Source organism: Python bivittatus, unplaced genomic scaffold (assembly GCF_059951505.1).
Source record: "Python bivittatus isolate LINGU-HERP-01145 unplaced genomic scaffold, Pbiv_v1 ctg000610_np1212, whole genome shotgun sequence".
Lineage (NCBI taxonomy): Eukaryota > Metazoa > Chordata > Lepidosauria > Squamata > Pythonidae > Python > Python bivittatus.
This window is the reverse complement of record NW_028277088.1, coordinates 49,905,842-49,922,411: the sequence shown is the minus strand read 5'-3', so window position 1 is coordinate 49,922,411 and position 16,570 is coordinate 49,905,842. Positions and strand designations below refer to the sequence as shown.

Genomic DNA, 16,570 nt, shown 5'->3' with positions numbered 1-16,570 from the left:
TCTAGTCATTCCTAGTGCTGTGTGATATGTTAATGACTGGATATATGCTATACTTGTAAATTCTAGAGAAGGGTGTCTTAAATCTGAATATGGTGCACACTGCTCAAATACATCCACTTGACTCTTCTAGCCATGACAGTAGCTGAACAAATTAAGGTGCCTCCATCTTGGCTTTATTTAGTGTCATGGGTAAACTGGATGCTCTGGCTTTATTTTCACTAAACAGTCCTGAATCATAAGGTGGTGGTGTTGGTTTAAGGCACAAACAATAATGTAGAAATAATTGAGCAATGTACATTAGGACATTGCTTGTTCACGATAAAGCTGAAATTAGAAAACATCCAGGGTCAGCTACTGTGTTAAAATGTGATTAATTAAAAATGAGTTAAAAGCCTTCCCCACATTAAACATTGAAGCAAAGAAAGGTCCTGTTGTCTATATGTGACATAATGCTAAAAGCATCTCACTATAGTTCAGTGTTTCCCCAAGCGGTAACTACAACCTTAATATGTATAGAATTAAGTTGTTTGGAAAGTATGAAACTAGAACCTCTAAAAGGGGCATTAGCTTCATTGTATTACGACAGGATCATGTCAGCACAAAAATATTTTAAAATGAAAATTACACTTTTCGATTTGGTTGTTTTTTAATATGGTGGCCAGGAGGAGAAATTTATGTGGTCTTTCGGTTTTCTTGATTTTATTGGGATTAAGTAGGCAGATCAGATTTGTGCAAAATGTTTCTGTTGAAATTAGTTGACATATTGAATGCTGTTTAATTCTGTTTAAAGGAGAACATGCCTTGGGTTTAATTGTTAACGTATAAACTGTTTCCTAGCAGACTGTTAAGTAATTGTTTAGGAATGGAAAAACAAAATTGGATTTTTAATTGGAAAGCAGATATTTCCCATTTAGAAAGCTGATGCTTTGAATTAATTCCAAGGACATGCATAGGAAATGCCTGCCTCTATCAACACAAGACACTTTCAGTCTTTGTTGTGACCGTTCTGATTGTAATTGAACAAGACCTATGCCATCATTTATGCCTGTATTGCATCTCTGCAGCTCTTTAGAATCAAGATTGGCAAATTTCAGGCTTGCAGCATATTTCTTGATTTTCTTTTAAATTATGTCCTGTTTTGTCTGTACTAGAACTGAGATTCACCAGTTGGTGCAAAATATACTTTTTTTCAGTTAAAGAATTCTAAATCCATCCATATATTGTTTGATTACTAGAACTGAGATGAGCTGCCAGATTTTCCAGAAAAATATCTATCCTTAGTCATTCCCCACTTTTTCATTTAAGGAATCAAATTAAGTAAGGAAAGGGAGGAATAATTTGCTTCCATCATTAAATAATTGATTGTCAGAATTCTTGTGATCTGTTTCTGGTTACCTAGGAAACTACTGGTAGATCCTGATCTGTCTTCTTCTCATCCCTGCTTCAGAGGGCTTAAGCACATAAGTCTTTCATTGATGTTTGATTGAAAAATGCTGGATATTTACATCCTTCTGCTGTACATATAATTTCATGCACGTATATCACTTCTGTTCTGTTGTCCTTTTTGTGACTTAGATATCAATTGAGGGGGAAACGAACAAGTTTTAATTAAATTAGTTTTCATTTCTTATCTCATTCCTTATAACTCCTTAGTTCCTCCATTCATTCATTTGCAATTTTGCAGGGATTCTTAATGGCCTAAGGACATTAAAAATGAAGTTTGCCAAAAAAACTAAACCAGCTGCCCCCCAAAAAAGGGGGGAAGGAAAAGCAAATCACTGTTTTTCTTCCAGAATTTGAAGACACCACTTGCACATAAATTGCCGCTACTAGCCTTGTCATTTTTTGCAGAGTTCTTAGTGAGTACTTTCTTTTTGCTGCATCATCTTTATAACTATTTGTTAATCAATACTTGGGGTCAAATTTCTTCTTCTCTTCTCTTTCGGAAATCCCTGAACTAGGAAGGCTATTCCTGAACAACATCCTTTCTAGCTATTCATATGGAGTGTGGGAGACATGATTATCTTACAAAATTTAAAATAGCCTTCTGTATACTGAGTCCCTTCCATATGAAATTTTTCATCTCCTTCTAAGTGATAATAGTCCTGAACATTTAATTTCATTTTTTGTTGATTTCCACAAAACGTTGATAGGCAAAATGGAAAATTTCAAACTGAAATTCAAGTGTGGGCTTCAAGACAAGTCAGGAGGCTTCCAAATCAGTTTGAGAAGGGTTTAAAAACAGTAAGTCAGGATCTAAAATGAATCATGCAGTTTGTGTCCATATGTCCTATCTGCCTGGCTTCCAGTATTTCGTGTTTATAAAAATATTCAGTACTTAACAAGATAATCTTTGGCCTCTTTCTCTTCTCTCCAACATTATAATGCACTAATCAGTTGAGCAATAAATTAGCTGTTTGTTTTGGCTTATATGTATTCCCAGATTGGGAACACGTGTCAGGGTATGAGTAAAATTTCCCAAGGGAATGCCAGGGTAAGACACATCGTTTGATTATTTCTCAAAGGCAAGGAGAAAATATCTCAGACTACTCTTGATTTTTCTAGGAATGAATTACATAATTTAGACCAAAGTTTTTCAAACGTTATGATAATATGATGCTAGTCAGTTAAGTGTCCCAGGGTGACCAAATTTGACTGAATCATGGGAGAGAATTATCACATATGTCGTGATCTGTATTTTAATGAAATTATGTAATACTTTGCTTGTGTTTTTTCTTATTTTCTAAGTGTGAGATAGTGTACTTGGCTGCTTAAAGACATACTGTCATGTCTATATTAGTATCCATGTGTTTTGCTTAAGAGGCAAAATTCTGGTGTCAGATCTCAGTGGCTGGTTCCAGTGGTTTTGAGATTGCATATTGCAGTTATGGAAAACTCTACACCCGGGGAAAACATTGCAGTGTTACAGATGCTTAATGATGGGTTTCAGCAGCCTACAAACTCCTGAACTATATGACGTCAGCATAGAATCAGGTTTCATAAGGCAATTTACTGATAGCTTTGACGTAGGATGTGGAGTTTAAACTTGAGTTTGGAAACTGGAAGTTGATGCAAAACTGAGAAACACATGAATTTATATTTGAAAGGATTGAAGCTAGATCCTTTCATTTTGCTTTTCAGGAATCAGAAAAATTAAGGCAACTTTCCCCATGTCATTTTTTTCAAAGGATAGAATACATCACTTATTCATTTATAACCTTATGGGTAGATAATGAAATATTGGAATGTATGAATGGTGCTGGTTTCAAACACAAGTGTAATTTCAAAATGAATCAAAATAGACATGTCTTCATGCTAACCTGTATCTTCCTAGCACTGACAGAAAAGGAAGCTGTTTCACTGTCATGCGTCAGATGCAGCCTTTCAGTTGATTGTCAGGGAAAAAGCTGCAACTCAGTCCTCCACAGTCCTCCAGCCAATCTAACTTTTCTTGGATGGATGGGGGGCAGAATAAAATTTCATAAAGTGTGAAGTACAGATGCCTGAAGTATACTTTTCCCTTTTTTCAAGAGGCATGAATTTGTCATAGGTTCACCGGCTCGCTTAGGTCGCTGTCTATCTGTCTTAGGTCACTGCACAGCACACATTCAACATTAGCTTTGGAATTGTTGCCATTTTTTATGGTCAAGAATAGTTGAAATGTGGATCAAACATAGTGGGGTATCTAGATAGAAAATGCTATCTGTTCTAATATGAACAGTTCATTTTCATTCTGCCTTAGATTGTGACCCAACAATTTGTTAGTGCTAAGAGCCAGCTGTATACAAGCACCTTAGGAATACAGGAAGCTTTCTTATACAGAGTCACCCGGATTGTCCATCTAGCTTAGTGTTTTCAGCTGCTGAGATGACATACAGACTATTTATTGTGTGTATCCTGGCTAAACAGTTGCTGCACCCAGACACAGCTAAACTTAGAATTCCTCAGCCAAATCCCGTAGATTATTACTTGAGTGGTCAGCCCAGTCTGCATCCAGGTTTCATGTATTCTTTCTTCTGGGACTCTTGCCTCTTTTCACTTGATGTCCAGCTAATCAGTTATCCTGGCATCAGGTGACAGCTTGTTGGCATACCATTGCTTTAGGGCCAAGAAGAAGAAGTTTGCCAGAGAAGATGGGATGGGGTGCAATCCTTCTTTGAATACCTGCTTACCCATCCATTCTAGCAATGAGGAAACACTTGATTTATTGTTTTCATCTTCAGTTTAAAGGCTCAAGGCTTTGTTGGGAAGGCTTTAGTCTTATAAGCTGTGGAGTTAATTAAAAGGGTTTCTTGTGTGTATTGAGGAAAGTAAAAATGAGTATTAACTATGGCCATAAAACTTTATGCACCAGGAAAAAAAGTTAACTATAATTGATCCCATTAATCAAAGGGCTCCACCCTGAATACTGAGGCAAAGTCCGAATGCAATTAAGTAAAATATGACTAAGCTTAACAAATACATTGTAGCTGCTGCTAAAAAACAGCAGTCTACACATTAATTTTCCTATTCAGTAGGAAATGCCCGTTAACTACTGCAGAATCATTCTAGTTGTCAGTCAGAGTTCAGGCCCAGGCCCAGGCCAGATATGGTATTGATTGCTTTGGTTGATGACCTATGTTGAGACCTGAACAGGGATAGTACACCTCTTTTGATCCTTTTGGACCTTTCAACAGCCTTCAGTACCATCAACCATAGTATCCTTTTGGATTGACTGGTGATTGGAGATTGGAAGCACTATTTTGCAGTGATTCTGCTCCTTTCTCAAAGGTTGGTTCTAGTTGGTGATAGCTGGGGAAGAGGGGGAGAGATCAGCCCTATTGTTGCTCCCTCGTGGTGTACCCCAGAGGACAGTGCTTTCCCCCTGGCTGTGGGAGGTCATCCAGTGGTTTCAGATCTGGTATCATTAATATGCTACTGATACCCAATTATATATTGTTACCATGAGCCAGGCCAGAGATGCTGTTGAAATCCTGCCCTAGTGCCTGGAGGCTGTGTAGGTATGGATGAGAGAACAGGCTTAAAGTAAACTCTAGCAAGATGGAGTTACTATTTGTACATTGGGGTGCTCTATTACCTCTTTTTGTCTCTGAACAGGATGGTACTGTTCCCTGAAGGAATAGGTCTCTGACTTGGAGGTTGTCTTGGACTTGCAGCTCCTGCTAGATCAGCGGTGGAAGCTGTGGCCAGGGGGCCCTTTACTCAGCTTTGACTGGTGTGCCAATTGTGATCCTACTTGAAGCAGGAGGACTTGATTACATGGGTTCAAACCCTCATCACCATCTGTTTAGACTACTGCAACATACTGTTCATGGAGCTGCCTTTAAAGACCAACTGGAAGCTTCAGTGCTTGGATGCTCACGGGAGTTGACTGTTGGGCACATATTATATTTGTTCTGCAGGTCCTGCATTAGCTTTCTATTAACCTCCAAGTGCACTTTAAAGTGCTGCTGTTCACTTACTGTATAAAGCCCTTTATGTCTTGGCACCTGGTTTTCTGCAGGACTGCATCTGTCCCCTAGAGTCAGCCCGACCACTCAGTTCATGCGGGGAGAAGCAGCTGGTTGTTCTCCATTTTCAGGAGGCTAGGGGAGCTGAAGTCCAGAAGTGCTGTTTTCCAGTGATGGAGCATTTATCTGGAACATTTTCTGCCTTCCAGAAAAAGCTGAAGATGGAGATCTATTTTCTTTCGGTTTAATCTATCTTACACTTTTTATTCTTAACATATACATAAGAGTGACCAAATTATATCAGTATTTAACTTTGGGATTTTCTTTTCTAGAATCGTAATGAAATTAAAAATGGAGCAATACTTCGACTAACAATATCACCGGTAAGTTGCTGATACGTTTGCATGCATTTGACTTCCCTATCTCTCATACTGCTATTATGACTATTATAGCATAGTCTATATGCTATGCTATACTATTAATTTGTGAGAATAGATGGCATTAATTCATATAGTTGAATGGAAAAGTTAAGGATCAAATTGTATGTGAATATGGCAGTCATAGAAATTTGGATGCCACTTGAGCAAGTACTTTGTAATCCCTCCTTTGAAAGAAATAACTTCCAGTTGTTTCCTGTAACCAGCCAAGAGTCTTTCTGTTCTTGTGCATGGAATTTTTTCCCCACTCTTCCTTATAGAATGATTCTAACTCAGAAATATGCTCAGGTCTGTTTGCAAGCGTTGCATGTTTGAGATTTCCCCAAAGATTTGCAATAATATTGAGGTCTAGGGACTATGAAGGCCATTTCAACAAGTTTTTCTTTCCTATAAGTACATTTTGGTTGATTTTTAGGTATGTTTTGGATTATTGTCTTGCTGAAATAGCCAGTCTCTTTTCAGCCTCAATTTCTTCACTGTCTTTGGGACATTCACTTCTAGGATGTTTACTTGAATCCTTTCTTCCTTCTACCTGCACAGTATTTCTTACGTCACCAGTGACCACTTCAAAGCATAATAGGTCCATCCTTGGGCTTAATGGTTGCCAAGTTGTTTTTTTCTCCAAATATGTGAACAGCTCAATTTTTGTTGGATCAGTTCAAACCACTCTGTTCCAAAACAGTTCAGGTTTATTGAGGTTTTTCCTCTCCTCCTCCTCCTCTTCCGTACTTTAGATCATGACCTTTGTGATGAGGCTGGAGAAAAGACTTCCTTCTGACAACTTTCCCATGCAAATCACTGTTATATAAGCAATGCTGTACTGGGGATTTGAGACAACTACTCCAGGGACAGGTCATGCAGATCTGACCAATTATCGGTTGGTTCTAGCAGAGATTTTCCGTGGTCTTCTGACCTTGTCTTATCTTGACTTCATCAGTTCTCTGTAACTTCTGTTTCATAATAATATATCTCACAGTTGAAATTACTAGTTGGAAGCATTTTGAGATTTTTTTTATGGCCTTTCTCTGCTTTGTAGAGTGAACTACCTTTATTTTCCAACGCTTAGACAGCTGCTTAGAGGAGCCCATAGTTGTTGAAAGTAGACAGTACAATAGTCACAACCTGGCTGGTTAGAAGGATCACAACAATTGTTTACCAATGGAATTGTTTTTATCTGGCTAATTGCAGGCCTAACAAGTGAGTCACTTTTTTGGCCTTATTAACAACTTTACAGGAATAAATGAATAAAAATGCAGCACTGAATTAACTGGAAGGCTGTTCAAACTTCTGTATCTGCCATATTCCCTGTTTTCTTACTTAGTTTTTTTTATTGTTTTTTAAAATATTTTTATTAGACATTTCAGTGAAATAAAATATACAAAACAAACAAGAACATAGGAAATAAATAGAGAAATAAGAAAGATTTTTTTTGAAAAAAAAACATGTAATTGTGCCTTCCGCCCTTTTTTCGAGTAATTATCATCTTTTCCCCAACATCAACTTTTCCCCAACATCTTCATCTAATTTTTAATCCCCCACTGTTTTCTTATTTTGAATCAATGTTTAACTACACATAAATAGTAAGTGTGTATTCAAATATGCAGACAGATTTTGTGTTTAATTTTGTATCATGTAGAGGTGGTGTCAGATTCTCTATGGATGCAGTGAAACATACAATTCAGGGGTGCCTAAACTTTCAGTAGAAACTGTAGATTATGATCCTGTTTTAATCAGATGTTTAAAAATGATTGCTTAAGATTTTTTGTTGAATATTTTTACATAGTCAAGCAGGGAGATTTTCTTTTTTTTTTATGGAGGTGGAACAAAAAAACTTGTATGATAAAGTGGATGCAAAACTTCAAAGAAATAATCATAGTACAATAGCAGGAAGAGCTATGGAAAAAATAAATAAATTTTGGGGGGAAAACCCCCAAAATACTGAAAAGAAATACATCAAAATATTCAGAAAATCCTAAAAATAAAATTTGACTGAAACCACAAATATTTCTATCAGGCATAATGCAAGAAAACATAAATAAAAAATAACATAATATATATGCTGACAGCTTCAAGAACAATTTTGGCTCTACATTGGAAAAAGGAACCTTGCTCATAGTATCAGATTGAGAAACCAAAATTGGAGAATATCAGTGGCAAAATTTACAGTATATATGCATAATGGAAGTTTAAATTTAAGCAAGAATGGCTCCTGTACAGAATATACTACATTTGGAATGTGTTTTTTTAGGAAGAAAGTTGTGAGACCAATGAAAAATAACAGAAGAGAGGATTTAAATAGATACTAGCAGTAATCCTTAATCTTTAATGTACAGTATAAATAACTAGGTTGTGGTCAATGGTTTGGAAATTAAAGGAAGGGAGGGGAGAATGTGTTACTGGAAAGTCTTCGCATAATGTTTTTATTTATGTTTAGCAGTTTGTTTCGTTTTGTGTTCAGCTGTTACTCTCCAGTGTAGACCTTTTTCCCCTCTGTATTTCATTATTCTAAATAAAATATTTTTTTTAAAAAATGAGGATTTTTTTGGTGCTTGGTCAGTCCTTGTGGGAGCAATGCTGAGGCATGATGTCTTTCCTCTTGTTTTGGCGAGGGAGTTGTAGTATGACCATTATACTCTCTCCTTCAGTAAAACATCACAACAAAATAACACAGTGCAGTCCTATGAATGCCTACTCAGAAGCATATCCTTCAGGGTTCAATAAATCTTTCTCCCAGGCAACTGGATATGGGTTTGCAGCTCAGAGAAGTGTCATAACTAATAGGAATTGGGATTGATTGACATAACAAAATCAAGTGGCACTCCCCATATTATCTACTCATGCTGAGACATCCTCCTCCTTTATTTAAATGTTTGGCTGAGCTGGATAATTTTGAGCGTGCATCATTACACATGCAACCTATTCATTGCTCTCTTGGTAAATTGGTATGATTATTTATTACATTAAGATTTCCCCCCCCCCTTCAGAAACCTCTGCGGGCACACTTGGTTTCCTAGGTTACAACAAGTAATGGCTGAATTTCCCAATTTCTTTAGTAGTTTCTGTTTTAGCTATATGAATCATTTTTCTGCCTCCCACTTTTTTCTTCTGGTTGCAACAGCCTCTTAGAATCAAACTCATTTCATGTTTGGAACACTACGTGCCTCTGTGCTAACCCTGAAATTGCACATGGTTTGTGGAGAACTCCGTATTGGTCTGCCATTCTTACCATGGTATTTCCTTATTTCAGAGACTCTTCTGCAAAGTTGGCTTCAACTTTAAAAAAGAGGCTAGCACTGAGTTAAGCTAAATAGTATATCTTAAAGCACACACAGGTACATATACACCAGCATTGAGAAGTTAATGTCTACCAAAAACAGTACATGCTTGGATTTTATTTTTTCCACATTGTAAATAAAGCCATGAATTTCCCTTTAGGTTTGGTTATATATTAACCAATATAACCACCTTCTATTAAGTTGTAAAACACTGAGATAAGGGTGATATTCGCTGGAGGGTGGGAAGAGTCACAAGAGATAGCTTATAGCTGTACATTACAATGTAGTTTCATTGGTTCAATGCAAACACAGCAATCCTTGGTGAACTTTCAGAGTTTACTCAGGTTACACAAAATGTGCATGCAGTTACTGGAAGCCATTCCCTTACTTCTAAAATATCTTTCTTTCCCTATGTCAGTGGGCCAATTTTGACTTATGTCAGGATAAAAGCATCACTGCATGATTTACGGGTAGTCTTACGACCATAATTGGGACCAGAATTTTTGTCACTAAGGGATGTGGTCATAAAGTGGGACATCATGTGACCTGATTGCTTAGTGACAGCAATCCTGGCAATCCCCGATGCCATCGTTAAGCAAATTTCATTGGTTGTCAGCCAAGGACCCATCCCAATCCAAGCCATTCCAGGCTGGGTTCCTCCCAGCCCCGAGCCTTAGTAAGGCAAGGGACTGCCTCCAACTCCTTCCACCCACTTATTGCCCCCCCATTTCTGCCCTTTTGGCTGCCCTGCACCCTGTTTTGTGGGGTGGCAAGCAGCCCCAGAACTGCACAGCTCTGAGTCTGCTTGCCACGCTGCAGCTCAGGGGCTTCTTGGTGCGCTGCAGCTCTGGGGTTGCAAGAAGAACCTGAGCCACAGCGCAGCATGAAACCACAGCCATCCCTGGAAGCCTCAGCTGCCCCAGCCCAGTCCCAGCCATAGTCGCCCTCACCACCTGGCACTCCAAGACCCCTGCCGCCCTGTGCTCCACTGCCCCAGCTGACCTTTGCTATTTTCTTGCTGTTGATGAGGAATGCCCGGCCTGGCCCTTTGCACGTAAGAAACCCCTTTGCTCATGCTTTTGTGGCGGGCTGGGGTTGGGCTTCTGAGGTCTTCCAAAGCATTGTGATAACAGGGCACACTATTTGCAGAATGGCAGGCGAGCCCCGTTCCCATGATGTTTTGGAAAGCTTTTGAAGCTTTCCAAAGCATCATAGAAACGGGGCACGCTATTTGGAGAATGGCAGGCGCACCCCATTCTCGCGATGCTTTGGAAGACCTCAGATCCCAGCCCCACCCCGGCCCAGCAGTGTGGCGCAAGGGAGCTCCTTGGCATGCCACAGCTCTGGGGTGCAAGAAGCAGCCCCTGAGCTGCAGCGGAGGGAGAAGCCCAGCCCCAGCCCAGCTCAGCAGCTTGGCACAAAGGGGCTTCTTGGTGCAAAGGGCCAGGCTGGGCATACCTTATCAACAGCAGGAGCAAGAAGACAGCAAAGGTCAGCTGGGCGTGGCAGGGCAGCTGGAGCTTTGTGCTGTGACTGTGGTAGCTGGCTGTGGTGCGGGGCTTGAGGTGGCATTCTTCGGCAGCGGTGCCGGCTGCGCTGGGCCTAAAGTAGAGGCCTGGGGGTGGGGGTAGTTGGCTGAGACTGCTGAAGGCCGTGGGCCTCTAATTCAGCCCCAGTGTTGCTGCCACCACTGAGGAATGCTGCTGTGCAGGGTAGCCAAAAGGGCAGAGATGGGGGAAGATAGGTGTGTTGGGAGAGTCGAAGTACCCCTGCGGTTGCAAGTGTGGGCAGGCTGCCAAATCCCCAAATTTTTATCACTTGACCGAAGGGGCCTGCAACAGCTGTAACTTCGAGTACTGGTCATAAGTCCATTCAGTGCTGCTGTAACTTTGAACAGTCACTGAACAAATGGGTTGTAAGTTGAGTACTACCTGTAAAGTAACTTTCTGGCATTTAAAAAAAAAAAGCACCCCCCCCAAATTAGCATAAATAAAATCTAGCAAATTAAAAATCACTGTCATGTGCTGTGTGAACTGAAAATTTTGCTGTGGTTACTACTACTACTACTACTACTACTACTACTACAACATTTGGAGATCAGTTGGTGCTATACAGGAACGTTGCATTGGTAGCACCACCATATATTATAGTGAACTGATATACTATTCAGTCATACCACTGGCCAATATTCTAAAAATGTTGTCTTAATCATGAACGAGCAGTGTGCTGGTATGCACTGTTTACTTGGTTTTGATTGCCTTTTCTGTCACAGGAACAACTAAGCCAATAAAGATAGCTCTCTGACCATGGTACACAGCAACCAGGAAGCTTCTTAACAACCTAAAGTTAGAAATCAAGTTCTTTCAGAGAAAAACAAGTCAGAGTTCTTTGTTTTCACAGATAGTAAACCATGACTAGAACTATATGGGTTTCTTTAATCTATTAGGAGGAGGAGTCAAATGCAAGTGATCAAGCAGCACATGTGAGATGAATATGTTGCTTTTTCCTAATTAACCCAGATTTTTTCAAATTCTTACTTATAGTGACCATTGAAAGCTGGTACAGAAAGAAACCCTGTTTTGTGATTTTTTTACATATTGGAATGGTTAGCATGTTAAATAATGTGCTCAAATCTTTTTTTCTTTTCTTTTAAATAGACCTCTTTTGGATTTTATTTGGGTTTTCTGCAAACAGGGTTTTTGGAAATAAAAACCCTGTTTTTATTTCCCTGTTGCAGAAGTTGATCTGCAAGGAGAAGCTAAGAATCAAGTAGATTTTTAATTGTAATGTAGTTGATATGTTTCAGAATATGGAATAAAAACACTTGCTTTTCAGTGCATTTCAGTGGAGGAGTTTGGGTGAAATGATAGCATGAATCAGATTCCACTGGTTTGTTGACAAAATGATTTGGTGAATTAGACACCACATTGCTAATTGTCTTTTTGGTTGTGGGGGATTAGCCATCTGGCTGCAACCCATAAAAATAGCAAGGGTGTAACTAATTTATCGATAAAATATAGCACAAGATATAGTATTGCATTTCATTACATCACAAGATAACGTTTGAAGCATAATCCAATAGAGTTTGAAACAGTGCCCTCTTCCTTTATTCTTTAAATGGATAGGTTAGATGCTTCTCTCCCCCCTCCCTCTTCCCCAAAATAACATACACAGTTTTGGCTGTTTCTGTGACAGTGTTGGTGAAGATGGTATGTGAGCTCAGTTGCTAAAGAAAAGGCCTGAGTTTTATCTGAGAAGTTAATATATGATACTCTAAGCTCCGCTGAGAGAGCCAGTTTGGTGCAGGAGTTCAGGCACCAGACTAGAAACCAGGAGACTGTGAGTTCTAATCCCTCTTTAGGCACGAAGCCAACTGGGTGACTTTGGGCCAGTCACTCTCTCTCAGCCCTAGGAAGCAGGCAAGGGCAGACTGCTTCTGAAAATCCTGCCAAGAAAACTGCAGGGAACAGTCCAGGAGTTAATGCTGACTTGAAGGTATACACACAAACACATACTAGCTCCATTGAGCAACGTGGGTTTGTTGGAAAAATAAAATAATTAAATGATACTTGGATTTGTGTAATACCATCAGTGCTCAGCTGTATGTGGGGTGCTCGCTCTACACAATGATTTTTTTGTTTGTTTGTTTCTGTTGTGTAATTGGTGATGTAACATCCTGACGAGTGGCTACTTGACCAAGCTTGCAGCAGTTCTAACTATTTCATGCAAGGATGAGGCATGCATTCATCTGCCTTCTGCCAGTCTCATAGGTAAAATAAAGAAACTATTGTAGTGGTAAATGATTTGGGATTATGAGAGCTATGGAGTTGTAATGCACAGACAGAGCAAAATGGCACTTAGGAGGCAGCAGTGATTTGCTCACATACTGTAACATGATTTGAGGATTTTGTATATGAGTATTTGCAATAAGCAATCTGGGTTCCATAAAACCTTCCGTGCAGGGACATGCTACATAAACCAATTGTTCAGATTAAATCCATAATCTTGCAATTATTTTTTATTGCACCTGTTTAGTAATAGCTTTATTGTACAAATATATGCACCTGTCTAGCCCATTGTTTTTCATTGCGGTTGGTATCAGTTTATCTTAACCTGGATTTTTAACAGCTGTCCTTTTAGTCAGGAGCTGAATGCTGGATTTTTTGCATACAGAAGATGCATAAACTGATCCCAGGTTTTCTTGTCTTAATGATCTGTTTCCAAAACGTTTCTGCGCAAAGTTCATTGAAACTTTGGCTCTGAAAATTAGCTTGGGTTCTCCTGTAAGATAATCATCTTGTGAATTTGTCTCTGTCTTTTAATAGAAGGACATCAGATCAGCCCAAATCTTGCATGGTGTCTTTTGACAAAGGAAATACTGTCTCTATTTTGCTCTCATTGTCAAAACAAACTTTTAATTTCGTTTTTTCTCCAGACAATACTATCCTCTTTTACATATTTACCACTTCAAATTACTTTTAATAAGATGAATGTTTATATGCTGATTTTTTTTTCTTGTTTAATCTTGCTAATCAAACCACAGTATATTCTGAAGAGCTTTTCTCTTTCCTGCCTTCCCTTCCCAGGATCACTAATTTCTGAGAACTTCTTAGAAACAGTTGAAAGCACATGTCCTGTAGGTGTCATTTTTTTATTTGCATTGTTTAAAAAACTCAAAAATAGTTGGAAAAGAGAGACCAGTTGTAATTAAGCCATAGCTGATAAGCCACTGCTTTCCCACATCTTCTCTACCCCATCAGATGGGTATCTTGGATAGGACTTTTTCAACAGCAGTTAAACAGTCACAAGGCCCTCACAGCAAAGCTCTTCTGTTCCCTTTCCATAAGGGGATGGGAAAGGCTGTGTTCCAGAGAAGACATGTAAAACACTGTAGCAACAGGAGCTGGGATCAATGGAAACATCACACTGAGTAAACCAGGGCTTCCATCTTTCAGTTGTGACAGCAGCCAGTTTTACCCCAACCATCTGTATTTTTTGTAAAAGAAAATATTTGCTTAATCTGTAATTGCAGTCAATTTGTCCTGGCTTTACTGGCTCTTTTAGACACTACTTTCAGGGACAAAGACTTGGAATCTCTTAGCTTTCACAGTGAAGTACTTTATTTTCAACATTTGTTCTCTGCTTTTCTATAACATACTAAAGATAGCTTGAAACAAATTATTACAATTATACGCAGTAATAAAAAGTGAATGTCAATAAAATCAATAGTAATCTTGAACATGAATGAAATGGAAGTACTAGCATTAAACAACATAAAATGCTAATCTATAAAAACTGGCTGAAAATGAACATTTTTGACTGCCCACTTAAAAGTGTACAATAAAGGGCTTTGCTGTGAGGCCCTTGTGACTGTTTAACTGCTGTTGAAAAAGTCCTATCCAAGGTACCCATCTGATGGGGTAGAGAAGATGTGGGAAACCAGTGGCTTATCAGCTATGGCTTAATTACAGCTGGTCTCTCTTTTCCAACTATTTTTGAGTTTTTTTAAACAATGCAAATAAAAACAAGAACAAAATATGTAAATTTCATTTTGAACTATTAAGGAATAAACTATATACTGTAATAAATTGAACAATAAAATCTAAAAATGCAATAGAAAAAATAAAGTATACTAAAATTGTTTTTAAAATTTAATTCAAAATTTCACTACTGTTTTACAGTGTGAAAATAATAATACAATATTTATACATATTCATTTATTCCATTTATAAAGCACCCCACTTGCTGAAGCAACTCTGGGTGGCTGTCATAATATTCAAAACAGTAATCAACAATAACAAACGAAAACAAACATATATTCTGGCCATCACAGACATCATACCATCTCCTGAAATGGGCACATCTAATATCCATCCCAGATGCCCAGGATATTTTGTTACAATTCAATTTTTAAACAACAAATTAAAGCTAATTGTCTGATCTTGCCTTGTCAATAGCCATTCAAAGCCATTCAAAGACTGAAAGCTGACAAATTTTGTTCATCTAGCCTTTAGAGTCTATATTCATCCTTCTGGGAACACATAATCTGCTTTGTTGCAACAGTCCAGACATGATATATCTAAGGCTCTTTATAAATAGATAAATTCCAATTTTTTGGAATATATTTGAACCACACATTAACATCTTCCTAATTTCCTTCAATGAACCTAGTTCGCTACTGTAATTATATCTGATCAATATGGAACTACCAGTGGAGATATCCAAAGCATATCCACTAAAGTTCTTTCAAATTTATTATATCTCCAGCATAAAAAAGATGACAGCCAAACTTAGATGAACATCTCTTATGGAGTCTAATTAATCTGAAACTTTTTTTTTTGCTGAACAACTCAGGTTTTTAAATTTTGAATTATATGGCATGTACTTAACATTTCTTAGAATTTGAGCCCATTGCTTTTTCTAGATAGGATATTCACATTCTCTTTTTTAGATTTCTTTTATTACACAAGTATATTTGTGTAATTTTTTGATAATACTAAATTGTTTTATCCTCTATAAAAGCTTTCTCCAAAGTGCTCAAAGCTTATTGTATCAAAGTACCAGAGGCTGTCATGGAATGAGGGTCAAACAATCTGTATATATTACTACTGGTTGATTTTGGTAAAGTATATTCCTTTTGTAGTTTTTCAGAGGTTTTAAAGATACCATTACTTATTAAGAAAGAGTAATTGTAACATTTTCAACCCAAGTTTCCCACAGGGAGTTGGGAATTTTAGGGATAGATTGGATAGAGACCCAAAATGACCTTAAAAGATGGATAGAGTTGTCAAGAAGATTCATACAGAACACTGAAGTGCGCTGTTGAGGCTGAGGTTCACACTTGGCCATTAAATGGCATTACACCAACAAGTACAGTTCAAGGTGTTGGTTGTCACCTTTAAAGCCCAGCATTTGCATAGGGCCAGGTTACTTGCAGGACTATCTGTCTCCAGTGGTTTCTGCCCATCCCACCAAATCTGGCAGGTGGGGCATTCTCTGGTTGCCTTCTGGGAAACAATGTCACCTAGTGGTACCCAGAAGGCATTCCTTTTCTATCCCAGAATTTGCCCTATGGAAGATCCTTCCCACTGAGATTTGGATAGCCCCAATCATGTTGGCCTTCCAGAAGGCCCTGAAGACCTGGCTTTTCCTTCAGGGTTTGTAACCAGAGGATTAGCTGAACCTAGTATGTGGGTTTTGTTTTATGCTGTCAGATGGTTTGTAGGAGCTTCAATTATTTTTTAATTGGTTGTTGCTTATAATTTTTATAATGTGATTTTATCTATGCTTTGTTAGCTGCCCGAAGTTATTTAGTTAAGATGAATGGCCATATAAAATTGCTAAATAAATAGTGGGTAGGGCTGTGAAAAACTTGAATAGGTTAGGTACATTAACTTAGGTACAGTTA

The 16,570-nt window shown here is 38.4% G+C and overlaps 1 protein-coding gene across 3 annotated transcripts in view; it reads left to right on the top strand.

The window, feature by feature from the left end:
• Positions 1-16,570, top strand: part of ELMO1 (engulfment and cell motility 1) — a 294,812-nt gene that overhangs the window by 82,334 nt on the left and 195,908 nt on the right. For 2 of the 3 annotated variants that reach the window (XM_088149982.1, XM_088149983.1), the window contains exon 5: positions 5,783-5,833. In XM_088149982.1, coding sequence (XP_088006108.1) covers positions 5,783-5,833 — 51 coding nt within the window. Of the gene's footprint in view, positions 1-5,782; positions 5,834-12,652; positions 12,933-16,570 lie in introns of those variants that run through there. The other variant, XM_088149984.1, reaches the window with a different exon arrangement.